The sequence below is a fragment of the Herpailurus yagouaroundi genome, unplaced genomic scaffold, assembly GCF_014898765.1.
Source record: "Herpailurus yagouaroundi ecotype Mexico unplaced genomic scaffold, PumYag 141, whole genome shotgun sequence".
Lineage (NCBI taxonomy): Eukaryota > Metazoa > Chordata > Mammalia > Carnivora > Felidae > Herpailurus > Herpailurus yagouaroundi.
This window is the reverse complement of record NW_024412396.1, coordinates 35647485-35668297: the sequence shown is the minus strand read 5'-3', so window position 1 is coordinate 35668297 and position 20813 is coordinate 35647485. Positions and strand designations below refer to the sequence as shown.

Sequence of the window (20813 nt, the reverse complement as noted above, 5' to 3'; positions counted from 1 at the left end):
GGCCAACTTTCTGAGGGGTGCAAGTTCATGAATAGTCTTATAACGTGCCCTCCTCTGCATTTTTATACTAGGGAAATCTGACTAGAATGAACATTAAAGAGGAGAAATTGTTTTTAAAGCCATATACTAAGGATGAATGAAACAGGGCAGAGGGAGGCAATAGTCCTGCCAGCTGCATGCCACCCAACTCCACCCCAATCTGTCTCCTGACTCTGGCTTGTGAGCCCGGGGAATTTCAGCACTGACTGTCAGAGTCACCCCCTCCCCTGCTGTTGGCCCCGGAGTGCAAGCTGTACTATAGGTGTCCTCAGTTCCTGTAACGGAGGGGACAGTTCTGAGTCCTGGATGAGCCTTGTAGATGCTGCTGCAGATGGCTTCTGGGCCAGACTCAGTAAATCCTCCCTGGCTCACCCACACCAGTAAGCTGAATGAAGACCTTAGGGCACCGGGCCCTTGAAAGGTGAAAAGATGCCTGTGTTTTGGGGACAGAAGGAAAAAGGCTGCACATCCAACCTCCCTTCCCAGCCTCTGGTTCCTGGCCTCGGTGTCAGTTACAGTCTGAGCACTCTTGCCCTTGGGATGTATTGGGCTTTCTTCTAATGCAGTTAATGGGTCTTCTGGGCTATAACTTGTCTCTACAAAGTCCTGTCCCAGAGGGGGGAAAGCGTAGAAGTGCAGTGTCTTCACATCAGGGTTATACCATGCCTACCAGCCTGTGACCAGAGTTCACATCTTCAGAGTCCTGCTCTGCCTCAGCCTCTGCCCTCAGCCATCCAAGAAAGGCTAGTTTCTTTCACATTCTTGGCCCCCCAAGACTGTCATGTTCAATTAGTTCAACTCATTTTTCTTCCTTTAGGAAACAGATTTGAAACAAAAACAAAAACAAAACAAAACTTCCCTGTGGTTGAGTTGTTTTTATCAGTAAAAGGAATACCTGACTAGGAGCACATTTTGGGATCAAAACTTAACTAGACAAATCAGTATTTTTCTGTATTTTTTCCTAGAGAGTAGGAAAGCCATACGATTTCATTGTAAGCTCTCTAAATTCAAACCAAATGCTACTTTATTTTTTCCCTCTCAAGTCTCAGAATTAGATAAGCACTTATCTAGATAAGATATCTAGAAATATCCTCTGGGTAGATAACATAGTGCTGTCTTAAAACAGAATGGAAGGAGGGGAGGAGGTAGAGAGGATGGGCCCTCGGTGGGGGAACATGGCCAAACAGGAGGATGGACTACATGGGGAGCCTGGTTTATCTGCCCATAGTTACACTTCATCGTTTGAACAAATGAAAAATGCAGTCACTAAAAATATTGCTCTTAGTAGAAACAGTGAGCTTTTGAATAGGGGCCAGGTCTCTTGAGCTTTCAGAGCTCTCCAGATAAAACCTGAGAGTGTTTTCCAAAATGCAAACACGAAATATTAAAGTTGAGGTGATGAGCAATGATTGGCAGCTAGGATTTTCAGATACCTCTGTTATTTAAAAAAATAAACCATCTCCATGCAGCCAAGAAGAAATGAGGACTTTCACAACTTACCTGGCAGACCAGGGATTTATGGAGAATTCAGTGAATGAGCTGATTCTGGACTGACTTCTCCCTGGTCCAAGCCAGTTGCTCTGAATCATCAGCTCACACTGTCATGCTGTCTTGGGGACACAGAAACAGTCACAGCACACCATTAACGGCCATAATTCCCAGGTTGTCCAGTATACTGGAAGTGGGTGTGTATGGTCCCTGCAGCCCACTGGCTGGCGTAAAGCCCCCAGAGATGGCCTGGCTGTCCTCAGAGTGGGAGGAGGAAAACTCAGCTGTTTCATGGTTACCTCTGATGGAGCTCTCTGGGGATGGTTTATTGACAGGACCTACTTGGAGCTCGAGATCACCCTTTCTCAGGAGCAGATCCAGAAGTACACAGACTGTCTGCAGTTCTATGTGAACAACACACTTAAAGAACTGAGGAGGCTCTTCCTTGTCCAGGACCTGGTGGATTCCTTAAAAGTATGGTTGCTTAAGCCATTCACTTGACAATCTTGAGTTTTGTTTTCCCTAATGGTATAACGTAAACCACCACATAATGGGGAATAAGAGGCAAGTGCTAATTACATTCTAGAGTGAGAAAACCTCCAGCTGTGTGGTACCATGGAGTGCATCCAGTCCAATCCTCTCATTTTACAGATGCCACAACTGTGGTTCAGAGAGGCTAAGTCACTTGCCTGAGGTTGCCCAGCGAGTCACTGGCTGGGATCAAACCAAGGGTCACATGGCTTCTAATTCTATACTTTTCACAACACACCAGGTTGTTTCTTCTTATCATTTTCAGTCCCTTGGCCAATTTCCTAAAATTAGTTCTTTAAAAATTCTAGTTTTGGAAATGTGAAAAATATATATATATGCTTTTTTCATTGAAAGAAACTCTGTGGACTCCTAATGGTGAGATGTCCCTGTGTCCTTACCTGGTGTGTGCTGTGAGACTGAGCCTCGGAAGCATGGAGGACCTTGGCACCTGTGTGTGATTCCTGGCACTCTCACTGAACTTACTAGGTTTCTTTGAACAAGCTGCTCAGCCCACCCTGTGGTGTATGTATAAGACTGAAGTCAACGGGGCAGGATTCAGCAGGGCCTGAGTGAGGTTGTTGTGAGTTCCCTGTGCTCCCAGAGTGCTTTGTACGCACACTGGGCAGGGGTCTTGTCGCCGGGGCTGCCCAACAACTGTTTGAGGAAGGGCAGAAGGAAAAGTGAGTGATGTGGCCTTGGAAGATGCTCTCCTGGAATAATACTACTTTCCAAGTAATGACTGAAGAGAGATACCAGGGAGATGATAATTACTGACCCAAGGGCTTTTAGGTTGATGTTTCTACTTGTATTTGTAATGTAAAAATACAGGCTAGAGCAGAGGTCATCAAACCTGATCTGTAAAGGGCTTTGCATGCCACATAATCTCTGTCACAGCTACTCAGCTTTGCCATCATAGTAGGAAAGCGGCCATACATGATGCATAAATGAATGGCTGTGGCTGCGTGCCAATAAAATTTTATTTATGAATACCGAAAGTTGCATTTCATATCATTTCTACATATCACAAAATGTTGTTCTTGCTTTGGTTTTCTTCAACCATTTAAAAATATGAAATTTATTCTTAACTCATGGGCCCATAAAAAAATAGGCCAAGGGCGATAGTTTGCTGACCCCTCCCTTATTATTTCATGGAGTCCTTCAAATCTTCTGACAAAGATGTCCAAAAGGTTCTAAGAGAAGTAAAGGCTAGGTTCTCTTTCAGTAATTCTGTGATGAACTTTAAATGCTTACATTTCTTATTGAAATGGTGTATTTTCCCTCCATTTTTAATCTAAAAAAAGTCAATGAAATAAGACGCTCATCTGTCACAAATGGTTTTAGAAGCTCTGATAAAGATTCCATTCTTCAGTTTGCAGTCCTGATGTGGCTCCTGACTTACGTTGGCGCTCTTTTCAACGGGCTGACCCTGCTGCTCATGGGTAAGGACAGATGAGCATGTTATGTCTTCCTTCACACTCTCCACGAGCATAAAGCTTCCTATGCTGTTAGCTGTGAGCTTGCTGTGGTAGAGTCCTAGAAACAACACCATAGTACAGGGCATTTCCCTGACCATCATAGTTCAATTTAAGAGTGTATATTATACATTAATAATGAATCTCTTAGTTTGAAGGAATTTTTCTCTTGAATCACAACTGGTTTTATTTGGTTTCTAATATATATTTGTTTGCAGTAGGCAATTATGGATAGAAATTAATTTTCATTGTGGGAAGGCACAATCCATCCCTCATTCCTGGAATGAGTCTGGGAATAATGGCTCAGTATCTGTAAAGGGCTCAACATCCCTTTGTTTTCCTTATGGACTGTCCTGCCATCTTTTTAAATTTTTTTTAATGTTTATTTTTTTAAGAGAGAGAGCCGGGGGTGCTGGGGGAAAGACAGAGAGAGGGAGACACAGAACCCGAAGCAGGATCCAGGCCCTGAGCTGTCAGCACAGAGCCCAACATGGGGCTCAAACCCACAAACCATGAGATCATGACCTGAGCCGAAGTCGGACATTTAACCAGCTGAGCCACCCAGGTGCCCCCAGTCCTGCCATCTTTTAGCTAGAATGCTAGCTCCCATAAAATAATGCTATAAGATTACATAATTATATAAAGATGTATCTAAAAGCTTATTCTCACTGATAACTCTCAGAATTTTAATACTGTATTTGTTTTTCATCCCAGCTGTGGTTTCAATGTTTACTCTACCTGTAGTGTATGTTAAGCACCAGGTAAGTCCTGTGTGATGTCAGATAGTCACCTTAAATTTTGACCTTGTGACCTTTGGATGTGCTCATGATTTCTTCTTCTTTGTAGGCACAGATTGACCAATATCTGGGACTTGTGAGGACTCACATAAACGCTGTTGTGGCAAAGTAAGTTACACAGTGCAGTTCCTAAAAAGGAGAGACTCTTTTTTTTTAATTTTTTTTTTATGTTTACTTATTTTTGAGACAGAGAGAGACAGAGCATGAATGGGGGAGGGTCAGAGAGAAGGAGACACAGAATCTGAAACAGGCTCCAGGCTCTGAGCCGTCAGCACAGAGCCTGACGCGGGGCTTGAACTCACGGACTGCGATATCATGACCTGAGCCAAAGTCGGCCGCTTAACCGACTGAGCCACCCAGGCGCCCCAAAAGGAGAGACTATCTTAGGCAGGCATTTGTGTGAATTAGATATGGGTAATAAAAGGACAATAAAATAGTAAGTTCATTTATGATCATTCACTTACTGGAGTCAGGCATTTACACCTTTCCCAATCATATTATTTCAGAAAATTAATTATACACTTTAAAATGCTTAATGAAATAAAGCTTCAGTGGTTTAATTCAGGTATGATGATGAATGAGTTCTAATGAATGAACGATATTATGCTTTATCTGGAGACTGACTCATGTCCAAGAACAAGATGGGTTGGAGGAAAGAAGGAAGCCTGATTCAGAAAACTAAAATTAATTTACAACAGTTTGATTGAGATAAAAACAATCAAATTAACATACATTTTCAATCTTTCAAACAATAAAGAGCACTGATTTTTTTAAAATATAATTTATCGTCAAATTGGCTAACATACAGTGTGCTCAGTGTGCTCTTGGTTTTGGGGGTAGATTCCCATGATTCATTGCTTACATACAACACTCACTGTAAAGAGCACTGATTTTTAAACCATTGAAATTATTTTTCCAACTTGAAAAAATGTTTAAATCTGTAATATTTGTTATATTTTCTGTTACACCATTTTGACTCAACAAGGGTGTGTGTTTGCTTATTTAATTAACACCATTGCTTTTTATTTTTTCTTCTTTTTAATGTTTATTTTTGAGAGAGGGAGAGAACTTGAGCAGGGGAGGGGTGGAGAGAGGGAAACAGAGGATCTGAAGTGGCCTCTGCACTGACAGCAGCGAGCCCTACGCGGGGCTCGAATTCATGAACCGCAAGTTCATGACCTGAGCCGAAGTCGGACACTCAACAGACCGAGCCACCCAGGAGCCCTTTAAACAGACTCTACATTATGGTTCCTTTGTATATTAGCAAATAAAGATTCCAGTTATAAGTATCCACAGCTAGTATGGACATTAAACTTAGTTCTTCATAATTTTTAAGTAAATTAGTGTTTGTAAATTTACGTCAGTCTAAACCACCTGGAATTATAGTTTTTATATTGTCATTTTGTTACTGATTTTGTTTTAATCAAAAGCTGACCTAGGCTCCAACTGGAAATACATGTCACAAAAGGGCTAGACTATGTCGAGATTGAACTCCCTCTCCTAATCTTAGGATCATGGGGCTAGACCTCAGTGATGGTCAGAATTAGAGGGAAATATGTTAGACAGCCAATGATGTATCAACAACACCAACAGATAAGAGAAAGCAACCATTTTAAAGTTCCTCTGCTATTTGATTTGTACATCATCAGTTATGATTCTCTCCTAAACTATAGGAAGTGTTTTGTCTTGTTTTCTTTTGTTTTATTGTGTACTGCTCATAATTCTTCCTCCTAAATTCATGGTGAATTTGGATCTAGATCAGATCTGTGGCACATTTCAAAATGTCTGAAATTATCTCCTTGGACCCAAATGCAACTAAAACCTCATGAAAATCAACAAACTGAGGATAAAGTATTCATTATTTCGTATTAAGGAATGGCACCGTGGTATAGTGTAAAAGTCGGTGGTTGCCAAAACCTGGGAAACTGTCAAAGACACCAGTTCCCAAATTCTTTTTTTTTTTTTTAATTTTTTTTTTTTAACGTTTATTTATTTTTGAGACAGAGAGAGACAGAGCATGAGTGGGGGAGGGTCAGAGAGAGAGGGAGACACAGAATCCAAAACAGGCTCCAGGCTCTGAGCCGTCAGCACAGAGCCCGACGCGGGGCTTGAACTCACGGACTGCGAGATCATGACCTGAGCTGAAGTCGGACGCTTAACCGACTGAGCCACCCAGGCGCGCCCAGTTACCAGATTCTTAAAACAGACCTAGAGAATTCGAATTTCTAGGATTGGGGACCTGGAATCCATATTTTAATGAACTCTCCAGGTAACTTTTTGGCAATTAGAGCTGTGTTTTGGGGAACTGTAGCAACACCGGAATAGGAAGGAGAACACCAGAATAGGAGCCTAGAAATCAGAAGCTAGACATTCTAGTCCTAAGTTATCCAATACTTAGTTTGGGGATCTTGAACAAATCACATCTATTACTTTTTTTATTTGGTCAATAGGTTGGTTGGCTCCAAAAAGAGACATGCCTGTTATGCCCCAGGTACTCCACGGAACAGGCACAGAGGGTAAAAAGATGAATGAGCTGATCTCCACTCTAGTAGAGCTCCCAGCCTCTCAGTGCAGATAAAACTGTAAAGAGATAAATAAGTATAAGACAATATAAGAACTACAATGGAGCTGTATAAAATGTTAAGGTCAGGGAGATAAGGAAATAACTGTTCCTACCTGGAGGGATAATGGAAATGGCATTAAATCCTCACTAAAATGAAGGCCTTTGTCTTAGTTCAGGCCACTGTACTAAGTACCATAGACTTGGTGGCTTATAAACAACAGAAATTTATGTCTCGCCGTTCCGGAGGCTGGAGGCCCAAGATCAGAGTGCCAGCGCGGTCAGGCTCTAATTAGGGCCTTCTTTCAGGTTACAGACTTCTTGCTCTGTCCTCACACGGTGGAAGTGGAAGGGAGCTCTCTGGGGTTTCTTTTATAGGGCACTAATCCTACTCATGAAAGTTCCACCCTCATGACCTAATCACCTCTGAAAGGCCTCATCCCCTAAGACCAACACAATGCGGGTTAATTTCAACATACGAATTTGAGCAAGGGGCAGGGGGGGTGGGGTGGGGGACACAAATATTCAGTCTATGGCAACCTTGAAGGATGGGTAAACATTCATCATGTGGGTGATGAGGGGAAAGACATCGCAGGAAGAAGAGATAATGTAAGCAAAGGGAGAAGCATGAAAATGTAGGTCATGTAGGAAATAATGAGTCCACCAGTGTGTCTAAAGCTTAAATGAGTGGAAAGATCAACTGCCAAGACTCTAGAAAGAGAGGCTGAGGTCAAGTATTGAACGCTGTAAGGAATGGTGACTCTGGCCCAACAGGAAATGGACAGCCCCTGATGTTTTTATGCGGGGGTGATATGCACAGTATGTGCACACAGATGTGCATACTGTGACAATCTAGTGAGAGGAGAACTGAACAGGGGAGTGGAAACGTAATCAGGTCAGCTAGGAGACTATGGTAATTCACAAAAGGTGACAAGAGTCTAGGCCTGTTAAAGTGGAAAGGAGAAAAGACAAAGAATGTACGATGTATGAACCTACATATGCAATGGAATTGTTCATTAAAATTGGAAATCAAGGCTGTGAAAAGAAACAGAAAGAAAACATTACCCGTAAGGACTAATGTGGTTTCTATAATTGAGCTTCATTCAGATTTGGATCTGAGCTTCTCGGTAGCTAGCAAAAAGAGAAACTCCGTAAGTTATATCGGTCCTGCTATCAGAAAGGAAGGAACAGCAGTTTTTGAAGAGAACCTGTTGTACCTGACACTAAATCTGGAAGGAAATTTCTTGGTGGGGTCTTACCTCTAAGGCTCCTTCGCCTCTGAAATTCTGATCCCATGTTAGAATGATTCCCAGCAGAAGAACCGACATCATTTTAGTAAAACAGTGAAGAACATGATCTTTGGAATCAGACTACTTTGAGTCCATTTCTGGTATTTTTAGCTACATGAGTTCATCATAAATGTTATTTGACTCTCTGAGCTGGTTTCCTTATCTGCACATCAGTAATGTTAAATACTTAACTCATATGGTTGTTGGGGATTAAATGAGATAATGTCTATAAAGTACTTTTACTTGGATTGGACGTAAGACACAATAAATATTAGACATCAGCACGATCATCGCCATCAGCACCATCATCCTATTACTGCCTAGAGATTGGTTAAGAGGAGTGTGGAGAAAGTCCTAGACCTGGTACAGTAGACCTCAGTGCCACTCCCTTCTCTATGTGGAATAGATGGATAGAGCCTGTCCCAGTCATTTCTGGGTCTCAGGTAGATGCACAGAAATAGGTCTCTATTGTTGCATAGAAATGTGTTCACAGACACTCACATACTTTAGTATCTTTTGGAATATTAGCCTATTTGGTCAGCTAGCTAATTACGGCAACAGCACATGATGAAGTCACGAAATGATTTTATTAATAACACTCGTGACTTACTGTTTTTTGATATTGTCTTTTTAGGATTCAGGCTAAAATCCCAGGCGCTAAAAGGCATGCTGAGTAAACCGATATCCCACCAGGGACTGGACACAAACCAGAATGTCTGGAGTGGTAACAACTCTGTTCTTACATGTTACTGCAAATTGATTGTTTCTCCCCCCAGTACCATAATCTTAGAGACAAACTTTAAAACAGCTGTTTTTAGGCTGTTCCTGTACTCTTAGGATATTTGAGTCACTTGTGTCAAGCACTAAAGTATAGAGAAAAGTGTATTAGATGTGGTTTTAATTTTGTGTCGCTAAAAAAAAAAAAAAAAAAAAGTGCATGATGGTGAGAGCCCAGCTTATTTTGTCTTCTTCGGTGTTCTCCTCCTTCTCTCTGCAATGCTTCTGTAGCTTCTGACGTTCCCCGTGGCTAGGCCCTTCCTGCCGAGTGCACTGATGCAGTAGTGGAAATCGCTTATATGTCCTTGGGTTGCTGGTTGGATTAATCTTTAATAACAATATATAGAATTGTAGACTGATGTTTTAGTGTTTTTCCAACACACAACATAAAAATAAAAACAGTCGACCGTACTTCTGGTAATCAGTTTTGTATAACTTAAAATAATTAAATAAATGAATAACCCCTCCTCCCTGCCCTCCCCCCCAAAAAAACATGCAGTACTTTTGTTGTGTGGGACTGACAGGCTGATTTACATGTATGGTAAAAAAAAGTACCAGCATGTTAACTTTATTACGATTTGTATTACTTTCTCTGTAGTTCCTAATGGACCTAATTATGGACTCTGGATATTTGCACTTATGTACTTGATACTGAATGCATAAATAAATGTTACTAAATGTAAAACCTTCTCCCTCTCTTCTTGTGGTCTTACCAGAAAATGCAAAAGTTCTAAGAGCTAGAATCTTCTGAGGACAGGCTGGGAAGCCTGAGACCAAGAGCTCACTTTATTCCTGTCTTCAGGACTGCATGGTCCAACTTCAACTTAGTATATGGCTCCTTTGGGGTCTTTATAGAAGTCACTACAGAGTAGTAAAACTGGAAAATACTCTTCATGTTGTACTGTGTGGGATTGATGTAGATATCTTAAGTAGTTTTATATATATATATATATATATATATATATATATATATATATATGTCCTTCTATAGACTTCTTATAATAATATGCAATAATTATATTTGCTAGGAAGCCACTCTTTTGGTAACTATTTCTTGAGGACCTACTGGGTGCCAAGCACAGAGAAGGGGGCTGTGAGTAAGAGAGATGACAGTTCCTGCCATCATCAAGACAAATCTTCTAAGGATTGCTTGCTGCTTTTCATAAAAATCCAATTGCGTATTTTATTTCACTGTTAAGATCAAAAGTCAAAGATGATGAGGAAGAAGTGGATGAAAATAGTAGCAGTGGGAAAAATAAAAGTAGTAGGAGAAAAAAGGAACAGTAACTTACAAAACGCTGCCTTTGACCAGTTTTACGCTTGGGCTCCATAAGCACTTATGGAGGTACCCTTGTGTACAAAGTAGTGTGACAACCATAAGGGCAACTGGACATTGTGCCAACGGCCAGTATGGCGGGAGATGGGAGTTGGCTATGTGAAAACTAAATAAACTAACTAAATAAAAGGCAGCAGGAAATACGAGCTGGCTTACCAGACTAGAGCAACAGAGAAGGATTCTCAGAGGAGGTGAACTTCGCGGCTGGGTTTTCCAGATGGAGAAGGTGGTTCATCCCAGTACGAAGAGAGAACATCACCTAAGATGCTAAGTCACAGAAATACATGGCATCCACTGAGAATGGTGAGTGACAAGTTGAAATGGGCTGTAAGGTGCTTGGGCTGAAGATGTGGTGCCAGGTGAAGCTGAAAGGCTGGGTTGAGACCACTAGGAAGAAACGTGAATGCTAAGGAGTTTGAGTGCCAAGCACCCACTGTGCCCAGAGGAGCCTCTAGGAGATGATGTGGAGGGAGATGGGATCGGAGTTGGTGATGGACTAGATGCGGGGTTTCAACACCAAGGCTGACCTTGGCCCTCCTCAAATTTCACGCCCTTGGCAGCTCGTGTGCCTCGCCTTAGCCCAGCTCTGTCTGAGACTGGCTGTTCAGGAGAACCCAATACCATTTTTCAGGGTAGAAATCCCAGAAGACCTGGTATGGGGGAGGAAGATATTAAACTGGGTTTGGTGCCTGCCATTCTTTATGGTTAGTAGGTACAGAAGAGGATCTTTTTTCTCTATGTGTGCTTTCCAGTCTCCAACCCTTTGAGATGAAGTTTCCTCCAAAAGCTTTACTGTGTAGAATTAACCTCCCCCCCACATCTGCATTCGCAGCATCTTCCTCCCTCCTGTTAGCCCAGAATTCCTTTCCTAAGCAGCCACGCATCAGGAGCATCTAAGGAGAAATTTCCATTTGCTGGCAGTGGTGGAGAACGTTTCCCGAGGAAACCCCTGTCTTTACAAAATGATAGGTATGGACATAGAATTTTACCAAAGGGAGCATGGGGCACATAATATCAGTCAACATGATATTCTGGGCGATGGATAGAATGTGAGGACTCTATGAACAGGTAAGAAGAGGACCAAGAACAGGATCTCCCAGGGACCCAGAGTGAGTGAGGTCATCCTGAAAGCTGTGCACAGTACAAAAATTGTACGGCCTATGGATGAGCCAAACAAACACAGGGTAGGGAGACACAGAAGCTGTGGTATGCCTTATGGCTCATTTCAGGAGTAAAGGTCCTCTTTCCCCACCTGTGTTAGTTTTCTGGGGTTGCCCTAACAAAATGCCAAAAACTGGATGACTTAAAGCAATAGAACTTTACTCCCTCACAGTTCTGGGGGCTAGAAGTCTGAAGTGAAGGTGTTGGCAAGGCCATGTTCTCTCTGATAGCTCTAGGGGAGAGTCCTTCCTTACCTCTGCCAGCATTGCATGGTGCTCTTTGGCTTGTGGATACATCACTCCAGGCACATGGCCATCTCCTCCCTGTGTGTCTTCCCATGGTCTTCTCTCTGTATCCAGATTTCCTCTTTTCAGAAGGATAGCAATCATGGTGGATCAGGGTACACCTTTGTGACCTCACTTGAATTTGATTGTCTCTGTAAAAGACCCTATTTCCAAATAAGGTCGTATTCTGAGGTACTGGGTTAGGGACTTCAAGGTCTCTTTTTGGCAGGACACAATTCAACCCATCACACCACCCCAGGCCTCACAATGGCCCTTATGCCATTTTGAAGACTTTGCCTCCTGTGTAGATCCCAGACCTATTTCTCCCCTTGTTCCCCACTAGGGAAGTACTGCTGAAAAGAAGTGAACTGGCTCCTTTCTTACTCAAAGGTACTTGAGTGTGGCCGAATGCTGGACCTCACTTCACTACTACAGGGTTCTAGTAATCACCGCACTGTCCTTGAAGAGAGCTCCCAGCACCCAAACTTTAGCGCTCTCGTTAGAGTACGGAGAAGAGGTAGGGGACATGAAAGAGCCACCACTGGTGTTTTGGTGTTAGCCATTGTAGTAGTGGTTTAGTGCTCTGCTGATCCAGGCAAAAGGGCCATTTGCCTTCAGATTCCAACCTGCTTCTCTACTGCTTTATACTGGGCACCATATTTAAGCTCCTCAAAATGATTTTTTTTCTTTTTGATACATTCAACATTACAGAGTTAGTTCACTTTTTCTTTGATGAATAAATTGAAATGAATTCTTTTGTATCCTAGGCCACAGTTTCCTTCTAAAGGGATTCTACTGGAATGAGCTCCTTTTGCCTTTTAAAGCGGGGGGGGGGGGGAGGGTTCAAGTAGAAACGAAAGGACACTAAACAGCAACACAAGAGACTCAAGTATGAAACTGGTTGCTAAAGTAGATTTTAGGTCAAAAACTGTATTTAGAGACAAAGAAGGTCATTATATAATGATGAAAGGGTCAGTTTAACAGGGACATGTAACAGTTGTAAAAATATATGCATCTAATATCAGAACATCTAAATACGTAAGACAAATATTGACAGATCTGAAAGTATACATTGACAATAAACAATAATAGTAGGAGACTTCAACACCCTACATTCAATAATGGTCAGAACACCCAGACAGAAAGATTGAAAGAAACAAGGGACTTGAACAACACTAGAGACCAAATAGACCCAACAGACATATACAGAACTTTTCACCCAACAGCAGAAGAATACACAATCTTCTGAAGTGCACATGGAACATTCTCCATGATGGGTCACATGTTAGGTGACAAAACAAGTCTTTTTTTTTCCAGTTTCAATGGATACTTTTATTATTTATTGAATAGATCACCACTTTGTCTCCCTACCTACCCACAGTTAGAATTTCATCTTATTTCCATGCTGAGCAGTGAAACAACGACAAAGCTAATCAGAATAAGCTACTTCAAAAAGGGAAGCTAACACAGCTCATTTTCTTTTAACAGGCAAAATATAAATATATGCAATCTAGAATGCACAACGGTTTAGTCACTAAGAAATTCAGATGGTATCTTGGTGCGGTAAAGAAGAGCTGAGATGCCGTGCAACTGTTTTAAGGGTTCCTGGCATTACATCTCTTAGCCACTAGCTGAATCTTGACATGGGGGAAGGTTTTAGCTAATGCCAAGCAGAGATGCAACAGGTGCTAAGTTGACTTAGGGGCTGTGCACAGGAACCAAAAGGCAGGAAAGTACTAAACACTGCTGAGAGCATCCACCCCAGGAAGGATTTTACCTTCCAGGAGCTCTAAACTGGCACCACCCCCGGGGCTCACATGGCTGACTTTATCCTCTGTGTTCCATTTGGCACAGCAAGTGGCAGTGTCTCCACCACCTATGATGGTGATGCAGCCCCTGGAAGTGGCTTTCACCACCACATCCATGAGGGCTTTGGTTCCTTGGGCAAAAGCTTCCCATTCAAATATGCCCACAGGGCCATTCCACAGAATCTGCTTAGCCCGAGCGACTGCCTCAGCATACTTCTTGCTGCTCTCAGGACCACAATCCAAGCCCATCTAGCCAGCAGTTATGCCAGAGGCCACAGTGCCTTGCCCTGTCTTGGCATTCTCATCAAACTTTTCAGCAGTGACAACAAAGTCAACAGGCAAGGTAATTTCCACACCATTCTTCTCAGCTTTGGACATCAGATCTTTGACGATCTTGGCTTCCTCTTCATCAGAGAAGTGCCAATCTCCATGTTGTTGAGCACCTTAAGGAAGAAGGTAAAAGCCATTCCACCACCAATAATCATCTCATTGACTTTGTCCAGCTTATTATTGATCAGCTGGATCTTGTCTACAACTTTAGGTCCGCCCAGGATGGCCAGGAAGGGTCGCTCTGGGCTCTCCAAGGCCTTGGCAAAGTAGTTAAGCTCCTTCTTCATCAAGAAAAGCTCCAACCTTCTGTGGCAGATTGACTCCCACCATGGAGCTGTGGGCTCGGTGAGCAGTGCCGAAAGCATCATTGACATAGACATCTCCTAGCTTGGAAAGTGAAGCTTGGAAGGCTTCTATTTTGGCTGGCTCAGCTTTAACCTTATTCCCAGAAGCGTCTTTTCCCTTCCCCTCTTCCTCCACATGAAAGTACAGGCTCTCCAACAGGATGACAGACCCAGCAGGTGGGTCAGCACAAGCTTTCTCCACTTCTGGGCCCACACAGTCCTTTAAGAATAGAACATCCTTGCCAAGCAGAGATTTGAGTTCTACAGCAACTGGCTCCAAGCAACTGGCTTGTCAGGCGTGGGGGCACCATCAGGCGGGCCCAGATGGCTCATAAGAACAACTGACTTAGCTCCATTGTCCAAGCAGAATTTGATGCCTGGGATGGCAGCCTTGATTCTCTGGTTGTTTGTTATCTGGTTGTTCTTCATTGGAACGTTGAAGTCCGCTCTCATGATGACCCACTTCGCCTTCACGTTCAGCTTGTCCAGAGTCAGCTTATTAGAAAGCGACATGTTGGCAATTCAATGGCAGCAAGGCTGAAGGCTTAAACAGCGGAGAAGAAAGCGGCCAACGTGCGCTCCAATCGCACGCAGAATCACTGACAAAACAAGTCTTAACAAATTTAAGAAGATAAAATTATACCATGTATCATTTCTGACCACAATGGAATGAAACTAGAAATCATTAAAAGCAACAAAATGGGAAAACTCACATAATATGTGGAAATTAAACAATACAATCTTGAACAATCACTGGGTCAAAAAGGAAATCAAAAGGGAATTTAAAGGGCACTGGGTGGCTCAGTCAGTTAAGCATCCGACTTCAGCTCAGGTCATGATCTCACGGTTTGTGGGTTTGAGCCCCGCATCGTGGGAATCTATCCCTCTATAATCTCTTGATGGCAAATTGATACCGTCTTCCTTTTTGTTTAATGGAATGTAGCCCGTGGCTTTTTGTTTCCCCTCAGTGGGAGGGAACACCCAGATGCTGGCTACCACAAAATATATTCCTAACAGAATAGATGGAGATTTCTTCAGGGACTCTATTATGTTCTGTTAGGTTATCTGCGTGAATCCATGTGGGTGCCTAGTTTATGGCAGAGTCTTTAATCTCCCTACCTACATTGGGAAGAACAGTGCTAAACCAAGAGCCTTTCCTCCTGGGCTTCTAGGGTTTCTTACTAGGTAAAGTACATTTAACTTTTTTCATTTTTACAAACATTTACCTTAGTTTTATTTGCGTTCTTTAAATTCCAAGTTGGGTATTATATTAAATGTTTTGAGCCAATTGACTAATATATATGTAATTTAGCTATCTGATTTATTAGTTAATAGATCATTTTAAAACAATTATTTTAAGGCTATTAAATGACACCTTTTAGCAATGATATAGCATCATTGAGTCAGACACTATGCTGGGCTCTTTACAAACATCGTTTCTAATCCTCAGAATTTGAAAATCCTACATGATTAATATTTTTATATGTATTGTCCAAATGAGTAAACTGTAACTAAAGATGTTTAAATAACTGACACAAGTTTACACAACTACCAAGTGATAAAGCAAGGACTTGGAACCCTGTTTGTCTGGGCTCTTACCATTGAGTGACACGGTCTTTCCTGTGTTTCTCTGCCCCTCTCCCTACAGTCTCTAGCTCAGAAGCAGTGCTGACTCAGCAAGACTATTTGGTTGCTAGTAAAGAAAATCACTAAAGTATATGAACCATAAATGGGCATTTATTGGAAGAACATACAAATTCCAAAGGCTTAACTGCAGAGGATGGAGTATTTTCCCAAACACACAATTTTGGTGCTTTGACCTTTGTGATTAAAGAAGAAGGTACTTATTCAGGCATTACCTAACAACCCTGCCATCAACAGGAGCAAAAAAGAAAGTGCACAAACCTTAAAGAGCTCTATACCATGACTTAATTTTACACACACATTCATCCTAAACCGTAACACGCATCCACATTGCAACAGAAAAAGAAATCGTAATAGCTCAAGCCGCTGTGACCATTCATTTTTCAACTTCAGAAGCTCATTCATCTGGCAAAACTGAGAAATCCGAAATCTCATTCACTGTGAAATCATGGTTAAGTAAGAGTTACCATTTTTTCTTTAAATGTTTATTTATTTTTGAGAGAGAGACAGAGCTCAAGTGGGGAGGGTTAGAGAGACACAGAATCCGAAGCAGGCTCCAGGCTCTGAGCTGTCAGCACAGAGCCTGACGTGGGGCTCGAACTCACAAACCGTGAGATCATGACCTGAACTGAAGTCGGAAGCTTAACCAACTGAGCCATGCAGGCGCCTCAAGTTACCATTTTTAAATAAAAATTGAATAATAATTCAGGTATAATAAAATTAACTTGGAACCAATCTTAGAACCAATTGACTTAGAATCTGGTGATTCAAAATGTCCTTCAGGGTCTTGCAAGAGCAATGATCATTAATATCTTCATGAATGTCAGTTCTTGCCATACTGACTATAAAAGTGCTATGAGACCCTGAAGAAGTTGCCTTTTTCCTCTAGTATTTTTTTCTAATAAATGCTGAACTGCGGAAGATTTTGAATTATATATACATATTTTTTTAATTGTTAACGTTTATTAATTTATGAGAGACAGAGAGCACAAGCAGAGTAGGGGCAGAGAGAGAGGGAAACACAGAATTGAAGCAGGCTCCAGGCTCTGAGCTGTCAGCACAGAGCCCGACGCGGGACTTGAACTCACAAACTGTGAGATCATGACCTGAGCCGAAGTCGGACGCCCAACCGACTGAGCCACCCAGATGCCCCTGAATTATATATTTTTAAAAATTCTGAATGCATGGCTCTTTTCCTATTATCCATTTCAGTAATATCTTAAGCATCTGTTATGTGCGAATTGCTATGCTGGGTGCTACAAGAGATTCAAAGAGTTGTAAAACACAGTCCTCTCTTTTAAAGAGTTCTTAGTATAGAGATAATAGCAACAACTAAATTTATGGAGTGGCTCATTTTGTTCCAGGCATTGTTTTAAACACTTTATATTAATTTGCTTAATTCTCGTGAGTACGTTACAATGAAGGCCCCATTTTACAGATGAGAAAATTAAGGCAGAAAGGTTACCAAGCTATTTAGTAATAAGATACTACACAGAAAACTGTAAGACCACTCAGTCTAGGATAATTGCCATCCATGAAAAGTTTGAACAAAGTGCTTTGGAGGCTCTGAGATTATTGGGATCAAGGAAGAATTTATGAATGAGACAGCTCTGAGATGGGCTGGCATCTCAGTAGGCAGAGAAACCACCTGCAATGCAGACTTTGATCTTGAACAGGTTGACTTCGACATGCTGCAGCACAGCCGGATGAAGATGTTTAGTTTACAAGACCAGTAGTTTCGGGAGAGGTTGGGCAAGAGATACACCCTGAGAGTTATTTGTGTAGATTCATTTCCGTAGAGGGAGGAGTTTAGAGAGCATGAAGAGAAGACCAAGGATGGAGCCCAGGCAGATCACCCCCTTGTAACAAACAGGAGGAAGAAGACGAGAAGCCAGAGAGAGGGGAAGTGAAGGGGGAATAGTCAGAACCAATGAGGAATGAATTTCTAGAGAAGGTCTGGGGAAAGTGGGTAATGATGTTGAATCCTTCAGGAAAGAAGATGGGTGGGAATGGGGCTTGAGGAAAGGCTGTTAGAAGATGAGGAGGCAATTCAGAATTCATGGTGAAGGGATGCACGACTGCCGAGATGTAGACCACACTTAAGAAGTTTGGTAATGACGGGAAACAGAGAGGGAGGGTGGCAGAAGGGTTTAGTAAGATGCCTGGGCAAGAGTTCTGACTAACACATGAGGTGAGGGGGAGCTGATTGAGAAAGGTCCTTGAGGGGGTGGGAAGGAATGGGATTGAAAGCTGGAATGACTTACTTATATTTTTATTTTCCAAATGAATCTGGAAAATCTCAACTGCAGCCATATATGGAAAGAACAGTCAGCCAGTGTTATCTGACATTTTCTAAATTTGCTAAAGACAAAAAAAGAGAGAGAGGACAGATTTTTAAATCAAATGGAGAGCTTACCTACTCCAGTGATCTTTACTGAATCATCTTCAGATGAATCATCATATCTAAAACACTTTTTAAAAATAATTACATTGGGGCATCTGGGTGGCTCAGTCAGTTAAGCGACCGACTTTGGCTCAGGTCATGATTTCACGATCTGTGAGTTCAAGGCCCGTGTCCGGCTCTGTGCTGACAGCTCAGAGCCTGAGTCTGCTTGGGATTCTGTGTCTCCCTCACTCTGCCCCTCCCCAGCTTGTGCTCTCTCTCTGTCAAAAATAAATAAACATTAAAAAATTTTTTATAAAAATTAAATAGATTAAAATAAGGAAAATAAGAATACTGCTACTTAAAGATCTTGAGTGTTGGAAATATCTAGAAAAAATGCTAAGTGCTACCTTCATTGCTATATTCATACCATCATTTCTGCCTTTCTAAGATTTTTTTAATGTTTACTTATTTTTAAGACAGAGAGAGTGGGGGAGGAGCAGAGACAGAGGGAGAGAGAATCTGAAGCAGGCTTCACACTGTCAGCAAAGAGCCTGACATGGGGCTTGAACCCACAAACCGTGAGATCATGACCTGAGCTGAAATCAAGAGTTAGTCGTTTAAGGGACTGAGACACCCAGGTGCCCCAATCATTGCTAACTTTCTAAATAAGGATGCCACCTGAAACATCAGGGACTTCAGAGAAGAATGACATTCTTGCTAAATATGGCATTGTTGTTTCAGGCCCAATTTAATTTCTAATTACTCTTCAGATGCTCACTTGAAAATATCACAATGCCTGTAATTAATAATGACATTCTGTATACCATAAAATGTTACCTTAGGCAAAAATAAACAACTACCAAGCAGCTGCCAGCAGGGAGCAGCTTAATCTGTTCTCCATCAACATTCTCACAGCAGCAGGGCCGGAAGCATAAAATCCAAACTCCTGAGCTTAGAATTCGAGGCCCTTTACGGTGAAATCACCACCCAAATTTCTGGTGGGCTCCTGCTTCTCCTCTCCATGCGCCCCATGCTCACTGGCCACACTCCGTGACTCTGCTGACGTCCCCACCCCAGCCCCAGCTCCCTGCCCTGGTTGGGGAGTCACAGAACAGCTCTGGTAGAGCTGAATGTGTCTCAGACTTGGAGTCAGAAGGATTGTTCTGTCATTGTCCCAAGGTTATCCCCAAGATGATTGACTCTCATCTTGGTGTCATTTTCTGAAAAATAAGATAATCATAATAATTGCCCTGGAGAATGATGATAAAGAACTACATAACTCATGGCAGCAGTTATAAAATGCACATGTTGTAAAAGCACAACATGCTTTGGAGGTGTGATACCACACTATACCATACAGGAATTACACTTGGTTGTGAACTGTACTTCAGAAGCTACCCTTTTCCCCTAACTTCTGGGCCATTTTCTTGAGAACAGAGGACAGATCTTATCCATGTGTTTAGTCAAAGCACTGATTAGAGTGTTAGGATGTGACAAAGCCCAATTGACCTGGATTCATCAGAGAAAGTAAACTTCTAGGCATAACAAAAAGAAAGGAGGATCTTGGGAGATTGACAGCTGACATCTCCAGATTCCCACCTCTACTCTCTCACCTTCCTCTTCTTCTTTCACTGTACCCTTTTTGTGTTCTCTCTCTCCGAACCCTGATTTTCCTTCGCTAAGAGAGTAACAAGAGAAATCCGGCTCCTTCTCATGGCTCAGGTGTCCGTTCCTCAGAGAGGCCTTCCCCGATGCCACCTATAGGCCTCTGTTGTATGTGCCCAGTGCTCGCACAATGTTCAGCACACAGCAAGCACCCAATCAACACGTGAACCAATAAGTCAGATGTCGGCTCATGTGCAACCATGGCTTTCTCTGGTGCCTGGCAGGCTCTTTCCCTTTGTGCCAATGTTTGCCCTCAAAACTCTCCCTAACTGAGCACGCCAGGCAGTCCCTGCCATCCAATAGACAGGACATGGAAACAAAACCGACTTCCCACCTCTGGGACAGCAACTTTTGATTTAATTACAACAATTTTCACTAATGTTTGAATGACCGAGAGGTTTAAGGAAGGTGAGGGGGACAGGAAGGACATTAGAATTAGTGTCCTTTAGTGAAATTAGTATTTCAGAAGAAATGTTTTGTTTTTAAAAAAATTTTTTTTAATGTTTATCTTATTTATTTTTGAGAGACAGAGACAGCGTGAGCAGGAGAGGGCAGAGAGAGAGAGGGAGACCCAGAATATGAAGCAGGCTCCAGGCTCCGAGCTGTCAGCACAGAGCCTGATGTGGGGCTCGAACTCACGAGCCGTGAGATCGTGACCTGAGCCGAAGTCGGACACTCAACCGACTGAGCCACCCAGGCACCCCCAGAAGAAATGTTTTTTATTTTCCATTTAGCGGAAGGAAAAGATAGGAAATAGCATGGGGTCTGTGGTGAGGACATCATTATTCTGCTTAAGCTTCAGAATCCCAGTGTGTAAAATCCCATTTTTCAAATGAAGAATGGAGACTAAGAGGTTAAACTACCCAAGCCAATCTAAAATCACTAGCAAATGATGCCATCAC

The 20813-nt window shown here is 42.3% G+C and overlaps 1 protein-coding gene, 1 long non-coding RNA gene and 1 pseudogene across 3 annotated transcripts in view; 1 reads left to right on the top strand and 2 right to left on the bottom strand.

The window, feature by feature from the left end:
* The window catches only part of LOC121031850 (uncharacterized), a 3368-nt gene extending 941 nt beyond the window's left edge, over positions 1-2427 (bottom strand). Inside the window, exons 1-2 of the long non-coding RNA XR_005790933.1 lie at positions 2417-2427; positions 2107-2109 (exon numbers count right to left, since the gene is read on the bottom strand). This is a non-coding gene — a long non-coding RNA (uncharacterized LOC121031850). The remainder of the gene's footprint in view (positions 1-2106; positions 2110-2416) is intronic.
* The window catches only part of RTN1 (reticulon 1), a 230657-nt gene extending 221015 nt beyond the window's left edge, over positions 1-9642 (top strand). The window contains exons 3-7 of one of the 2 annotated variants that reach the window (XM_040477304.1): positions 1863-2001; positions 3428-3497; positions 4245-4291; positions 4377-4435; positions 8811-9642. In XM_040477304.1, the coding sequence (XP_040333238.1) occupies positions 1863-2001; positions 3428-3497; positions 4245-4291; positions 4377-4435; positions 8811-8853 (358 nt within the window). In that variant the 3' untranslated portion in view covers positions 8854-9642. The remainder of the gene's footprint in view (positions 1-1862; positions 2002-3427; positions 3498-4244; positions 4292-4376; positions 4436-8810) is intronic. The other variant, XM_040477303.1, reaches the window with a different exon arrangement.
* A 3797-nt stretch (positions 9643-13439) lies between these two features.
* On the bottom strand, positions 13440-14813 carry LOC121031844 (phosphoglycerate kinase 1-like; annotated as a pseudogene).
* Between the last annotated feature and the right edge of the window lie 6000 nt (positions 14814-20813).